At 38.6% G+C, this 15,775-nt stretch overlaps 2 protein-coding genes across 2 annotated transcripts in view; one reads left to right on the top strand and one right to left on the bottom strand.

The window, feature by feature from the left end:
* POLR3F (polymerase (RNA) III (DNA directed) polypeptide F, 39 kDa) overlaps positions 1-6,361 on the top strand; it is an 11,228-nt gene extending 4,867 nt beyond the window's left edge. Inside the window, 6 exon segments of the mRNA XM_014530107.1 lie at positions 332-408; positions 410-445; positions 3,594-3,737; positions 3,931-4,038; positions 4,852-5,043; positions 6,276-6,361. Of these exon segments, the coding sequence (XP_014385593.1) occupies positions 332-408; positions 410-445; positions 3,594-3,737; positions 3,931-4,038; positions 4,852-5,043; positions 6,276-6,353 (635 nt within the window). The 3' untranslated portion in view covers positions 6,354-6,361.
* Positions 6,362-10,926: 4,565 nt separating this feature from the next.
* Positions 10,927-15,775, bottom strand: part of RBBP9 (retinoblastoma binding protein 9) — a 9,939-nt gene continuing 5,090 nt past the window's right edge. Inside the window, exons 4-5 of the mRNA XM_005882450.2 lie at positions 12,282-12,367; positions 10,927-11,461 (exon numbers count right to left, since the gene is read on the bottom strand). Coding sequence (XP_005882512.1) covers positions 11,226-11,461; positions 12,282-12,367 — 322 coding nt within the window. The 3' untranslated portion in view covers positions 10,927-11,225. The remainder of the gene's footprint in view (positions 11,462-12,281; positions 12,368-15,775) is intronic.

The following is a 15,775-nucleotide window of genomic DNA, read 5'->3' as shown; positions in this document are numbered from 1 at the left end:
TTTACAATTGTGAGTATGCGAAACGGTGTATTCTTATATTGTTCATTAATTATTGTATTATTTTCCATATGAACAACTGTAAACCTACTTTTGGTTCACACTAGGATTCTAAGAAATTTCTATATAAACTAGAACATATAACATATATTGTTTTAATATTTTTGTTACTTTATGTGAGATTCTTGCCTCTATGACACTTAATTTTTCCAATAGCTATGCCCTAGCAATATATAGATACCTATTTTTGCTGGTTTTGGTATGAGATATAAGCAATGGGATTATAAACATAAATCCTATAGTTTTCAACTTATTTTACTTTACTTTCTTATAGGAATATGGAGCAGAGACATCCGGTATAAAAGTAATTTGCCATTAACAGAAATTAACAAAATTTTTAAGAATTTGGAAAAGTAAAAAGCTTATCAAAGCTGTTAAGTCTGTAGCAGTGAGTAATTTTCTCTTTTCTTCCAAATGTTTATTATATATATTGCTCCAACTATATTTCAGGTTTTTATTGTTCTTTAAGCTGTGTTGTGATTTAAAACAACTGATCAAAACAAGATTTTTTTAAAATTTAGCTCATAATTGGTTTGGAGATGCTACTTAGATATGTAACTTCTTACCCACTCAAAAATCTAAAGCTAATTTACTCTATTCAGGAGAGAATTTTTGGAATCTTGAACATTTTTCCTGGATTTTGTGATGTGTAAGAATTTAATTCATCCTGGTATATTAGATTACTCATTGAACAAATATCTACATGTGCTTGCTATGTGTCAGGCACTGTTCTGGGTGCTTGCGATACATTAGTGAATAAGTCAGAGAAAGATCTCTGCCTTGGTGGATCATCTCTTCTAGCACATAGTGTTTCTCCTCCTCATCCCACCCTACCCATCACATCCTTCAGGGGCTCTATGCTCCAGAGCTGTGTCCATCAGGGACATCTGCTGCTGACCTCACTGATTTTAGTATCAGAGGAGCCAAAATTCCCCTATATTAAAGTTTGCTTGAACACATATTTCAACATATAAGAATTTAATATTCATGCAAATTGATGCAGGCACTATGGAAAACACTAGAGAGGTTCCTCTAAAAATTAAAAAATGGAACTGCCTTATGATCCAGCAATTCTACTTCTGGGTATATATCCGAAGAAACCAAAAACACTAATTCAAAAGAATATATGCACCCCTATGCTCATTGCATTATTTATAATAGCAAAGATATGGAAGCAACCTAGGTAGACGAGTCGATAAAAAAACAGTGGTAGCCCTGACCGGTTTGGCTCAGTGGATGAAGCGTCGGCCTGCGGACCCAAGGGTCCCGGGTTCGGTTCCGGTCAAGGGCATGTACCTTGGTTGTGGGCACATACCCAGTGGGCTGTGTTCAGGAGGCGGCTGATCGATGTTTCTCTCTCATCGATGTTTCTCACTCTCTATCCCTCTCCCTTCCTCTCTGTAAAAAATCAATAAAATATATTAAAAAACTAAAAACAAAAAAACAGTGGTAATATATATAATGGAATAATTGCCATTATAAGAATAGAATCTTACCATTTGGGACAGACCTAGAGAGTATTATGCTAAGTGAAAGAAGTCAGATAAAGACAAATATATGATTGTACTTATATGTGGAATCTAAAGAACAAAATACGTAAAAAAAAAAATAAAGAACAAAATACATGAATAAATAAAACTGAAACGGACTCACAGATACAGAGAACAAATTGATGGTTGCTAGAGGGGAGGGAGTTTGGGGGACTGGGTGAAAAGGAAAAGGGATTAAGAAGAACAGATTGATAGTTACAAAATAATCACAGAAATGTAAAGTATAGTATAGGGCCGTGGTTGGCAAACCGCGGCTCGCGAGCCACATGCGGCTCTTTGGCCTCTTCAGTGTGGCTCTTCCAAAAAATAACACGTGCGGGTGCGCACATACAATGCAATTGAAACTTCGTGGCCCATGCGCAGAAGTCGGTATTTTGTGGAAGAGCCACACTGAAGGGGCCAAAGAGCCGCATGTGCCTTGCGAGCGTGGTTTGCCGAGCCGCAGTTTGCCAACCACTGGTATAGGGAATATAGTCAATAATGTAATAACTATGTATGATGCCAGGTGGGTACTTGAAATATCGGGGGATCACTTGTAGGGTATATGATTATCTAACCACAAGGCTGTACACCTGAAACAAATATAAAATAATATTGAATGTCAACTGTAATTGAAAAATTAAATAAAATAAAAAAACATCAGGTGAATAAAAAACATCAGGCCAAAGAAAAATGATTTGATAATTCATTTGATTTTATTTATAAATGATATTTATGTCATACCACTCCCTAAGTTAGAATATTATTTCTGTTTCACATTTTTAATAGGTAAGTTCCAGTATATACAGAAGTAAAGAAAATAATATAATGAATCCCCACATACCCATCTCCTAGCTTCATTTCTACAATTCTCCTATATCTGTATTTTTAATAGCTTTATTGAGATATTTACATATTACAAAATTAATTCTCTTAAAGGGTATGATTCATTGGGTTTTAGTGTACTCACAGGATTGTGCAGCCATCACACTCTTCTAATTTTAAAACATTTTCCTCACCCCAACATGTGACCTCACTAGCAGTCACTCCCCAACCTCCTTGTCCCAAGGCCCTGACAACCACTAATGTATGTTCTATCTCTATAGATTTGCCTTTTCTGGACATTTCCTATAAATGGAATCATATGTGTGGTTTTTTGGGTCTGGCTTCTTTCACTTAGCATGATATTTTCAAGGTTGCAAACCAAGTAGTATAAATATTCCTAAGTCCATACCGGTAGATGTTTGAATAAATAAATGGGACAGATCAGACAAATCCATACAGAAGAATTCCAAATTTATATAGACACTCCACCCTAAAGAGAGTAGAGCATAATTCCTAATCCTTAATTGTGGGTGATGCATGGTAACTTTCTTCCAAGGAAAGGGCAGGGGAAAAAGTAACTACAGTGTACCTTTAGCCAGGTGATTAAGGTTAATGTCAACACTGATAAGTCATATTGAGGACAATCATCACTTGGTGACAATCAGATACCCTTGATATGATGTGATAAGAAGGTCATTTGATCTCTGTGATCTTTCTTCCAGTCTAATCATCAGAAAAACATCAGATCAAATCCCAGTTAAGGGCATCCTACAGAATACCTGACCAGTAATTCTCAAAACTGGCAAGTTCATCGATAATAACACTTAAAAACTGTCACAACTAAAATTTGCCTAGAAGACATGACAACTAAATCTAATGTGGTATCTTGGGGAGAAAAATGGACCAGAAAAAATGACATTATGGAAAAACTAAGGAAATATGAACAAAGTGTAGATTTTAGTTCATAATAATATATCAATATTGGTTTGTTGTAACAAATATACCCTATTAATGTAAGATGCTAATAATAGGGGAAACATCACAAGGTAAATGGAATTCTATACCATTTTCACAATAATTCTGTGAATCTAAAACTCTAAAATACAATGTTTTGAGCTTTTCTCAAATCTAGTTTTGGGGAATTAGCTTATAAGCACATCTTCTGTGCATGCTTTTTCCTAGCTCAAAACAAAAAAGGTGTATATGCTTCACAACCTGCAGCCTGACTAGTCTGTGACTGGTGAAGCCTGGTACAGTGACCAGGATTTTGAATCTGAATTTGTAGAGGTGCTTAACCAACAGTGTTTTAAGTTCCTACAAACCAAGGTAAGGCATAATTGAGTAAACAATCATTTCTTTTTAAGTTCCTTCATAATGTTTAATTTTGTAGGTCTTGTTTTATAGGCATTAAATTGGTAATTTTTACTTAACAAAATATGTTCTGTTGATTTCACTTTGTATAAATTGTATTCAGAAAACAGTAGTGTTCTTGCTGAGATTTATGTGTCTATCCTTATAGGCAGAAACAGCCCGAGAAAGCAAACAGAATCCAATGATACAAAGAAATAGTTCATTTGCTTCATCACACGAAGTATGGAAATATATCTGTGAATTGGGGATCAGTAAGGTCAGAACTCAGTTTCTAATTTTAATCTTATTTTTAAACTTATTTATCATAGTGGTATAGTTTACAGTATATGCCAAACATATTTGACCCATACCCTTTTTTCAGGTGATAACCTGTGAATATTCTGCAGAACACACTTTGAGAAAGTACTATCCTGAGCCTGTTAGGCAAAGTTGGTCATTGCCATTGGCATTGTCGGAACTGTGTGTATTTGGGTTTGGGAGATAGTGCAGCAGAGCAGAGCCTGGTAGTACACTTCACTTTCAGAAGTTTGTTCTGACTTTCTCAGGCACATTTCAATGTATGTGCCAAACAGTCATCACATCAGCTGTCATTTATTGGTATTTTCCTTCTTATGAGAAATATGATGGGATCGGCATATTTTTTGAAGACCTTTACATAAGGTCCTATACATAAGGAAACTGTGCTGAATGCTTTTCATGATCAAAGAAGAAATTGAAGTGAACAATTGGACAAGTCATTTTTCATTTCCCAGATTTTTCACTTATAAAAAAACTAGTGATTTTGACTAAAGACTGTTCTATGTCTAAAGTACTTTCTGCTCAAGCATTTTATAAATCTCCATCCAGTTCTTGCCAAACTTGACTTTATAAGACTTCTAGGTATTACATTAAAGAGCAAAGATATCAAACTCAGTTTGAGGTAAGATTTCTGTCCCTAGCATTTGAGTGGTTTGTGCTAACTTGGATCATTGTTCAGCCTCTTTGTGTTTTCGATGACTTGTTTTTAACTCCCTCCAAAAGAATGTGTCTTTGTCCTTTTTGTTTCCTTTTTAATATATCCCCTTTACAGGTAGAGTTGTCCATGGAGGACATTGAAACCATCTTGAATACACTCATATATGATGGGAAAGTGGAGATGACTATCATCGCTGCAAAGGAAGGCACAGTTGGCAGTGTAGACGGACACATGAAACTGTACAGAGCAGTCAATCCAATCATCCCACCTACGGGCTTGGTCCGGGCTCCCTGTGGACTCTGCCCGGTGAGTTCAAGAGGCTTCACGTTACACTTGACTACCTCTAAGTGCAAATGCCACATAACATACCAGCAAGCACACCCCAGTTCTCTGACTCTCAGGGTTGACCAAAATTACTCAAACCTCCATGTAATCTTGATATTTAATGAACAAATCATTGCCTTACATAAGAGATCTGTGTTTTCTGCTCTTAGCCCTAAAATGGACAATTTTTGACAACTATTAATCATTTAACCTAAGTAGTGTGAGAGATGAGATTTGTTGAGAACGTACCATAGTCAGACGTGGTTTTGAAGATTTATGTGATTTCATTTAATCCTCCTTATGTCCCTTTGAGAGCTACTGGTGTTATTTTCCCTTAAGTAGGAGGGAACTTAGGCTAAGAAAGACCTAAGAGCATGTAGCTTAGAAGTAACAACCAGGATTCAAACTCAGAGGTAATGTTCTGTCCCCTGCAATATGCCCAAGTACTATTCATTCATTCATTCCCATATAGTTTATGAGTGCCAATTGTGTGCTATAGGGACTGCTCCAGCCCTCATCGCATTTATATTCATGGGCTGCTAGTCTGTGTTTTATTTCATTACTAGAGACCCGATGCATGAAATTCGTGCAAGAGTAGGCCTTCCTTCCCCCTGCTGCTGGCACCGGCTTCCCTCTGGTACTCAGGACCCAGGCTTCCCTTGCAGCCCTGGCTTCGTCTGGAAGGATATCCGGTCTAATTAGCATATTATGCTTTTATTATTATAGATACTGGCCCTTTTCTATATATCTAAGCATTCTATGCCATGGTTTCAATTACTAGAAAAAAGGCTAGCATATTGGAAATTCTTTTCGGCACCTTTCACAAAAAGGAAAGTAGCTAAACGGGAAACATTTGGTTAGTCAAAACTAAGTCATTCCTATGTATAGATCTCCCTTGTATTCCTGTGGTACACGCTGATAGCCTTTTCCCCAGTGGGCAGGTGAACATGGTCATCTTAATGCTGTAGTAAAAGGTTTGCCATTGAGTAACTTTATGATCACAGAGCAGGCCTAATTACAATGTGTCCTTAAATACAGACCTAATCTCCTTCAGTTTGAAAGTTTTGTTTTTAATAGTGCTTTACGTAAATGGTTGGGTCTTGGATAATTCCTTAATAGAAATTTGAGATATAGTTGACAGTTAATTTTACTTTATTAGTATAATAATTTTTTTAAAATTTCAGTTTGAATATTAACATTTTTCTGTTTTAAAGGTTTTTGACGACTGCCATGAAGGTGGTGAGATTTCACCATCTAACTGTATTTACATGACAGAATGGCTTGAATTTTAATAGAGAGCGGAACTTTATATGACATCTTTCAAATGAAGTTACTTTGGGAGCAAGTAATTTAACTCATGATGGAACATCAAATTCCCTTGAAAGCAAACTTCACAATAATGGATACAGACTTACTGCTATGAAAATATATTTTTTAAATCTATGAAGACTAAATTTATATTGGTAGAGTAGCCACCAGAATATGAAGCAGGTAAGTGAAATCCATTCTTTAATAAAATACTTTGAAGTTCTGGAGGACAAGCTTTCAAGACTTGACTGTCCAAGAAAAAAGAAGCCAACAAATGCATATTTACCAATGGATAATGGCTAGAGCCTAAAAATGCTTGTTTTGAAGCTATTTATTAAGGTCTTCATTGGAGATTGTTTATATCTGGTTCAGTATCACCATTTCTGTTTTCTCAATGGTTCCACTGAGAAGAAATTAAAACAGGAAAGGCAGGAATAGCAGACCAGTCTGTGCAAACTTGGGGTGTGAATGGAGAGGATAGTTGGAACATCCTTTTCCACATTCTGTTCCTTTTTATGTCAGATATTCTTGCCCTAGCTGGTTTGGCTCAATGGATAGAGTGTTGGCCTGCGGACTGAAGGGTCCCAGGTTCAATTCTGGTCAAGGGCACATGACTGGGTTGCAGGCTCAATCCCCAGTAGGGGGCGTGCAGGAGGCAGCTGATTAATGATTCTCTCTCATCATTTATGTTTCTATCTCTTCCTCCCTGAAATCAATAAAAATGTCTTTAAAAAAAAAAGAAAGGTTCTGCCCTGACCGGTTTGGCTCTGTGGATGGAGCGTCGGCCTGCGGACTGAAAGGTCTCAGGTTCGATTCCGGTCAAGGGCATGTACCTTGGTTGTGGGCACATCCCCAGTAGGGGGTGTGCAGGAGGCAGCTGATCGATGTTTCTCTTTCATCGATGTTTCTAACTATCCCTCTCCCTTCCTCTCTGTAAAAAACCAATAAAATATATTTAAGAAAAAAAAATATTCTTTTGGAGGATTATGCCACTGCATTTACCTCAAACCTAAATGATGACTATTGTCAAGGATGTTTTCAGTCCATAAATATTATTATTCTCATCCAAAGGATTTTTTTCTCTAGACCTTCTTTGTTAAAGTCTTACAAGTTCACTCTGTGGCTAAGTTGTATTATTTAATAGAATTTTTCCTATATTATTATTTAAGTAACATTAAAACTAAAAATAATCCATTGCCCTGCACTCACACTTTATTTTGGGAAGGGGTACCATTCTTCTGTTCTTGTCCTGTTTTAGACTTGTTTCTTTTCCTTATTCTGTTCTAAAACTCATATCTAAACTGAGCAGAAAGCCATTGTCATTGTCCTTAGTTCTAATACCACTTTCAGTTCCATTCTTTAGACATAGAAAATACTAGCTTACTAGTATTCAATGTGTTGCACAGATGTTAGCTGGAGGGCTTTTTAGGTTCTCAGCTGTTGTATTTTCCCTTTTAACTCCATTTAAAAGTTTCTGTGTTGCCCTGGGGGCAGTGTAAGTTGGTTGAACATCACCCCATACACAGAGAGGTCACCAGTTCAATTTCCAGTAAGGGCACAGGCCCAGGTTGCAGGCTTGATCCCCGGGGGGGAAGAGGGGGGGCTGATTGATGGCTCTCATCTATGTTTCTCCCTCTCCCTTTCTAAAAGCAATAAAAACATAAACGTGCCTGGCCTGTGTGACTCAGTGTTTGAGTGTCAACCTAAAGGTCACGGTTTGATTCCCAGTCAGGGCTCATGCCCAGGTTGCGGGTTCAATCCCCAGTCGGGAGCATGCTGGAGACATCATTGATGTTTCCATCTCTCTCCCTTCCTCTCTGAAATCAATAAAAATATATTTTATAAAAAAGTTTCTGTGTCTAGGCCAAAAGTGTGATACCAGCTACTCCTGAGGCCTGAGTTCAAACACTAGTTTGGAGATACTCTTAAGTCAGGGGTGGGGAACATCCAGCAAGAGGGCTGTATAAGGTCCACAAAACCATTTGGTGTGGCCCTACCAAGGCAATTATGGGGAGGACTCAAAATTCAGTAAATCTAGGAGTGTAAATTTATCAACAAATTTATATTAAGTGAATGATGTTATAAATATCCATATGGCCCTTAGCAAAAAAAAGGTTCCCCAGTCCTGCTAAGTGGACAACCAGAAGGGTTATTTTGAAATAAATGGGATTAGTAAAATAAATTCAGTTCAATAACCAATTTTTAAGAATCAAATTCTGTGGCCACTATACAGAATTAGCATTAGATGACACTAGCTCTTTGAAACAAATATCACTTTAAGTATTGGATATATATAAGATAGAATCTGGGAGCCTGTAAACTACAGGTTTCTCTTCTATCCCCAGTGAGAGTTGGGATGGTAATATCTGTCCTTCCTGGGACCTGGCCTATCACAGAGGCATAGTCTTATTTAATAAGCAAACTGAACTTAGAGGAGAATTAGCATTGGAGAGCAGGAACCAGTTATAAATATAGACTTTGCATTATGTCTTGATTTTTTTTTTCCAAAGATTTATTTTTAAAGCTTACAATCAATGGCTAAAACATAAAAGTATCCCTTGCCTCACTAGAATAAAGATTCTCTTTAAACATTTTTTTCATAGCATGTTTTAAATTCTGAAAATTAACTGAAGGAGAAAAGAGACAATTTAAAAATACAGCACCTTCAATGATAAATGTATATTTATGTACAGGAGTAAACTTTGACCAAAACAAATAGTGGGGTTCTATACTCATGACAACACCAAAACAAGTTGTGAGTGAAGTACTAATCCTTACAGTTGATTTTCATTTAATATAAGGTATTTTGCTCACCTGAGAATAGATATTCCCTGGAGTCTGGCAAGGCCTTGCTATGGTTAATAATGAGCTACTGCCGAAACCGGTTTGGCTCAGTGGATAGAGCGTCGGCCTGCGGACTGAAGGGTCCCAGGTTCGATTCCGGTCAAGGGCATGTACCTTGGTTGCGGGCACATCCACAGTGGGAGATGTGCAGGAGGCAGCTGATCGATGTTTCTCTCTCATCGATGTTTCTAACTCTCTATCTCTCTCCCTTCCTCTCTGTAAAAAGTCAATAAAATATATTAAAAAAAAAAAAATAATGAGCTACTAGTATATACAGTCAAACATGAGAATCTATGATTTGATGGCTTATTGATGTTTCTCATCGATCTTTCTCCCTCTCCCTCTCTAAAATCAATAAAAACATAAAATAAAATAAAGTTTCTGCCCAGCATGCCTGACTCAGTGTTTGAGTGTCGACCTATGAACCAGGGGGTCACGGTTTGATTCCCAGTCAGGGCACATACCCGGGTTGTGGACTTAAACGAATAGTTTATGTGGGATTCTTCCATGAAGCTTCTCTGATCTTAGTTTGGTGAGTAAGTTTTATGGAGCCATGATTTTTATGATAACCAACTAAGCAAACTAGTTAAGTAATTTCAAGTTGAGTCATATTAGATGGTGGGTCAGGGAAGAATATAAAATACATGCCCTAGACTCCAGTGCTGTCCAGTTGTACTTTCTATAATTGTTTGAGGCAACATTTAGGGATCGTAATAGGCAAAAGTTGTTGAGAAATGAAAAGGTTAAATTATATATATATCATGATCAGAAGAAAAATGGGAAATGAAAGAGATCTAAAGAACCATGGGAGTTAAAAAGTAGAACTCTACAGAATAAAAACTTGAGGAATGGAAGGATTATTTTAAAAAATAAGACTAACAAAATCCGAATTGTTTCCATGATTTTATCTTTTGACATTATGTTCATTTCTCAGGCTTTATAGGGAATCTTTTAAGGCACCTGGCTAAATTAATAATTATGGTAGAGGCCACAAATGGATGGCTTGGACTTTTGTGTGTGTTGCACTGTTTGTAAATTTTTTATTTATACTGTACTTGCCAACTAATCCATATGTACATATGGAATATATATATGCATATATATATTCCCTAAATATAAAAACCATTGTATAAAGTTTTTTCCTCAAAAAAATCAGAAATTTGGCCACACATTCCCACATGACATGAGTTCTCCACATAGCCCTTATCCTCCCAACTGTGGTCTTACACAAATAAAATTGACTTCTCATACTCCCTGCCTAACCCTTGCAGATCCCTGCCTCATAGCATCCTTATATTTCATTGTCTCAACCTGTTTGAAGGACCGGGGGTTGGGGGGCAAAGTGTCAAAGGTGAAGGCCCTAGTCTGGGTTTAATATCTTGGGCCAGCTCAAAACAGCAGCTAGTGTTTTGAGCTCTAAGCCAACACTCTAGACCAGGGATGGGCAAACTTTTTGACTCGAGGGCCACAATGGGTTCTTAAACTGGACCGGAGGGCCGGAACAAAAGCATGGATGGAGTGTTTGTGTGAACTAATATAAATTCAAAGTAAACATCATTACATAAAAGGGTACGGTCTTTTTTTTTTTTTAGTTTTATTCATTTCAAACGGGCCGGATCTGGCCCGCGGGCCGTAGTTTGCCCACGGCTGCTCTAGACCTTTAGTCATGTTTTCTTTCTCCAACAAAACAAATTTTACTTTAAAGAGGAGGAGTACAACTCTTATACATCAAATTTATTTAGTTTTCATCTGGGCTGGAAATCAGGAAACCTGGGTTCCATTTGTGTCTTACTCACTTTGGATGGTTAACGTGTCCTTAAGGTCCCTTATCATAAGGAAAATACTGCTTTAATTCATAGCAATTTGGAAAGAGATAGATTCTATGGAAAATGGAAATGCTACTTGTAACTTAGTTTGAACATTGAAACTTGTGTTTGTTTTTTAGGCATTTTTGATGATTTACCTATAATCTGATCATTGCTCTACTATATTGGTATGCAGAATAGCAGAAATCATTCTTTTTGTGCTGACTCTTTCAGCATAGACTTTACCACATCAATCAGTTCGGGAAACTCCGTCTTCTGAAAGTGGCCACGGTCAGTGAATTTGTAAAATTTGGCTTCCAAACTATCTGCCACTTCTTGTTGTTCCTCCCAGGGTAGGAAAGGATCATCAGTGGAGCCAAACTGCACAATGTGAGGGCAGTTGGCTTTGATCTTCTCCCACTGCCAGGGGCGGTTGAAGTAGCCTAAGGAGAAAAATATATATAACCTATCAGTGCCAATGGATAATTTCTATTCTAGCCATTCTGAAATAACTAGTCTAGACCGTAGCAGACACACAAAGAATCAGAACCTAAGTGGTTTTCTGATCTGTAGGGCTTGATATCATAGGTGTTAGGGCCAAAGGTGATCCTGAGTGGGGGGGGGTGAAAGGATTGAGAAAAGACAGACAAGGGAATGAGAGCTGGGTCTCGGTGGGATGCTGCTCCCTGATGAGACAACGCCAGCACCCACAAGCCGTGTTTTTATTTTATAGCAGATGCCAGGAGGCAAAGTAGGGGGGTGATCAAGTTGTTTACAGCATTCTCGTGAGTTTCAACCTCACTTAACTACATGCACCCGAACTCTATCACAAGGCACGTGGGGCCACGTGTTCGGACCATAGGTTCAAGCTTACAACCATAGCTGTTGGCTATAATTGTGCTGGGAGGGCCCTGCCCTCCAGCTGGGACTTGCACGTGGCAATGAGAGGACCCTGTCCTTTCATTAGTCCGAGGCTTGAACCTGGCCAAAACACTGTAGCCGCGCCCCACAATAGGTACTTGTGAAAGGGAAGTATGGCTCATATACAGTCAGGCCTCGAGGGTTCAATTCTAGACCATGGATTAGAAATGGTTACAAGCTCTCAAAGTGCCAAACTTATAGCTAAAGATGGATGGTAAATATTTTTCATCTGCCGTTAGATTTGTTTAAGCCTAACCAAAAGACAACGCTGTTTTATAACCTGAACAAGCAGCCCTGTGACTAGAGGACGGGCTCTTCTGGGGTTTCTGCCTTCAAACTTACCACTTGCACGCTCGTTTTCATCCCCTAAGTCTGATGTGTATGCAGACACTAATACAATCGCATACACTCGATGTGTTTCTGCATACCTGAAGAGAGAGAAATGATGTCAGCTAATATTTAATGTTAAATCTGATCACCAAAAAGTCAGTTAACCACTTACCTCATTTGGTTTAGCTTACAAGAAACATGTGCTATATGCTATTGGAGTTAATATGAGAAATAGTAAGGAAACTGCAGAACTACAAGCTCAATGGTTACTTGATGAGTTTCTACTCATTTTTCAAGGTAGTCAAACCTCTTCTGCAATCCTTTCCCAATACACATAAAAGCGTAATCATTTTCTTCAGTGTGTGCAATCTACCATTAGTATGCATCAGCATTACTTGATTAACACATAGATTTCCAGGCTCAGTCCTAAAGTATGATTCAAAAGGTTGGGAAGCCCGGCAGGTGTGGCTCAGTGGTTGAGGGTTGGCCTAAGAACCAGGAGGTCACGGTTTGAATCCCAGTCAGGGCACATGCCCGGATTGCGGGTTTGGTCCCCAGTGGGGGATGTGCAAGAGACAGCCAATCAATGATTCTCATCAGTGATGTTTCTCTCTTCCTCTCCCTTTCTCTCTGAAATCAATAAAAATATATCTAAAATTTTTAAAAAGGTTGGGAACAGGGCCCAGGAATCTGCATTTTAAGGTATGCCACCTCTCCCAACCCTATTTTAAGAAATTCTGTAAATAGCAGAAATGTACCTCTTTTACCACACACTCCACATTGCATTGTATTACTTATGTAGTACTAGAGGCCCGGTGCACAAAATTCATGCACAGGAGGGGGGTGTCCCTCAGCCCGGCCTGCACCCTCTTGCAATCCAGGGCCTCTCGGGGGATGTCAGACATTCCTCTTGCAGACATCCCTCTCGCAATCCAGGGCCACTGGCTCCTAACCACCCACCTGCCTGCCTGATCACCCCTAACTGCCCACCTGCCTGCCTGATCACCCCTAACTGCTCGCCTGCCTGCCTGATCGCCCCTAACCACCTCTGCCTCAGCCCCCGCTGCTGCAGCTTCCTCCGGAAGGACATCCAGAATAACATCCAGAAGGTTGTTTGGCTGTCTGGTCTAATTAGCATATTACACTTTTATTATTGTAGAATATATCTATCTCCCCAATGTAAACCATCAGCTCCTAAAGGGCACATCTGAACCTTGATCTTTGTGACCCTGGTGCCTAGTATAGTACCTGGGAAACAGTTACCTATTTGCAGACAGTTCCCTCAAAAACTAGGCTAAGATGCCCTAGCCAGTTTGGGCATCAGCCTGCGGACTGAAGGGTCCCAGGTTCGATTCTGGTCAAGGGCATGTACCTTGGTTGTGGGCACATCCCCAGTGGGAGGTGTGCAGGAGGCAGCTGATCAGTGTTTCTCATCGATGTTTCTAACTCTCTATCCCTCTCCCTTCCTCTCTGTAAAAAATCAATAAAATATGTTTTTTAAAAAAAAACTAGGCTAAGGTAAGACATAGAATGATAACAGTTTCAAGGAGCCATGGTACCAGAAAAGATTTAGGGTTGGTATTTTTTTCGTGGGCCTAAACTTCTTTCCACAACCTTTTGTTTTGAAAAACATTCAAACCTACAGAAAAGTTAGAATAACAAGCACCTAGATTCATTAATTTTGCTACATTTCACCCTAAATCTTCAGCATGTATCCCTAAGACTAAGGCTGTCCTCTTATATAACCACAGTACCACTATTCCACTGAATAATTTAACATTGAAACATATTAACTCTATTTTTCCCCCCAATTGTACCAAAAATGCTCTTTAAAACTGCTTTTTCAATCCTAGGTCCAGTCAAAGATCATGCAGTGCATTTGGTTTTCATGACTCTAGTCACTGTAAAATTTATGTGTGCAGTATATGTATATATATATATATATATTTTAATATATATATATTTTAATATATATATTGATTTTAATATATATATTGATTTTAATATATATATATGGATTTCAGAGAGGAAGGGAGAGGGAGAGAGAAAGAGAGAGAGAGAATAATTGATTGGCTACCTCCTACAAGCCCCACATGGGATCTAGCCCACAACTGTGGGCATGTGTCTTTGACCAGAATCGAACCTGGGACCCTTCAGTCTGCAGGCCGATGCTCTATCCACTGAGCCAAACCAGCTAACGCTGAATTTTTTTGTTTTAAAGAACATCAACAGTTTTTAAAAATTTAGGCCAGCTGTCTTGTACATTATCCCATAACCTGAATTTGCCTATTTCCTCATGATTAGACTGAGGTTAGACATTTCTGGCAAGGATATAGTTAGATGATGTTGTGAATCTCCCAGTTCACCCATCAGAGGCACCTGAAGCCAATTGGTGCCATTATTGCTGAGATTAACTTTGATTACTTGCTTAAGGCAGCAATTTTCAACCATTTTTATATCATGGCACACATAAACTAATTACTAAAATTCTGTGGCACAAACAAAAAATATACTTTTTGCCAATCTGACAAAAAAACGTAATTTTGATCCATTCTCATCTGATAGTTATTATGTTGGCTGTTTTGTGTTTTGTTTTGTTCTTATCTGACAGTCTCAGGAAAAAGAGGTCGGTGCCCCAGCTAGTCAGGTATTGCATGTTTCAAAAATTCTTGTGGCACACCAGTGTGCCTGCTGTGGCATGCAAGTTGGTAATTGCTGGCTTAAGGGTGACATCCATCAAATTTTTCCATTGTAAAGACATTATTTCCTGCCCTAGCCTTCTTGGCTCAGTGGATAGAGTGTCAGCCTGCGGACTGAAGGGTCGCGGGTTTGATTCAGGTCAAGGGCATATGCCTGGGTTGCGCGCTCAGTCCCCAGTAGGGGGCATGCAGGAGGCAGCTGATCAATGATTATCTCTCATCATTGATTTTTCTATCTCTCCCTCTACCTTCCTCTCTGAAATCAATAAAAATATATATTTTTTAAAAGAAATTATTTCCCTTTTGTGATTAACAAGTAATGTGTGGGGATGGTCCTCTGGGACTCTGTCAATCCTCTACAATCCCCCATGGTTTTGGTATCTATTTTTCTCTGTCTACCTTAACCCCTAGAGTGGTGGGGAGCGCGAGCGCGCTCCTCCTGTCTTTCGCCAAAAGTGCCGGGAGCGCTATCACGCTCCTCCTGCAGTGTCATTGTTAGATGCTAGTAGTTCACTCTTTATTGACAGATGGCACCTAAGTGCAGATTACTTATGATGCCGAATGTTTGTAGTTCTAAAATTGACCATTGGCATTTATCTGCCTAATTTTTTACAGATACTATGATTTTATGAAGTTTACTCAGATTTTGTAGCCCTAAAGCTTCGAAATGGCGTCCAGTTCTAAGTCTGCTTTTATTAGTGATGATGATATTGCTAAATATGTCAATTCTTGCTGTGAAGATGACGATTTTGTGGAAGATATTGGAGAAGGGTGTCCCTCTATTTTAACATTATATGTTTTGTTCAA

This window comes from Myotis brandtii, unplaced genomic scaffold, assembly GCF_000412655.1.
Source record: "Myotis brandtii unplaced genomic scaffold, ASM41265v1 scaffold72, whole genome shotgun sequence".
In the NCBI taxonomy this organism is placed as follows: Eukaryota; Metazoa; Chordata; class Mammalia; order Chiroptera; family Vespertilionidae; genus Myotis; species Myotis brandtii.
The sequence above is the reverse complement of the archived record's forward strand: the minus strand, read 5'-3'. Positions and strand labels throughout refer to the sequence as shown.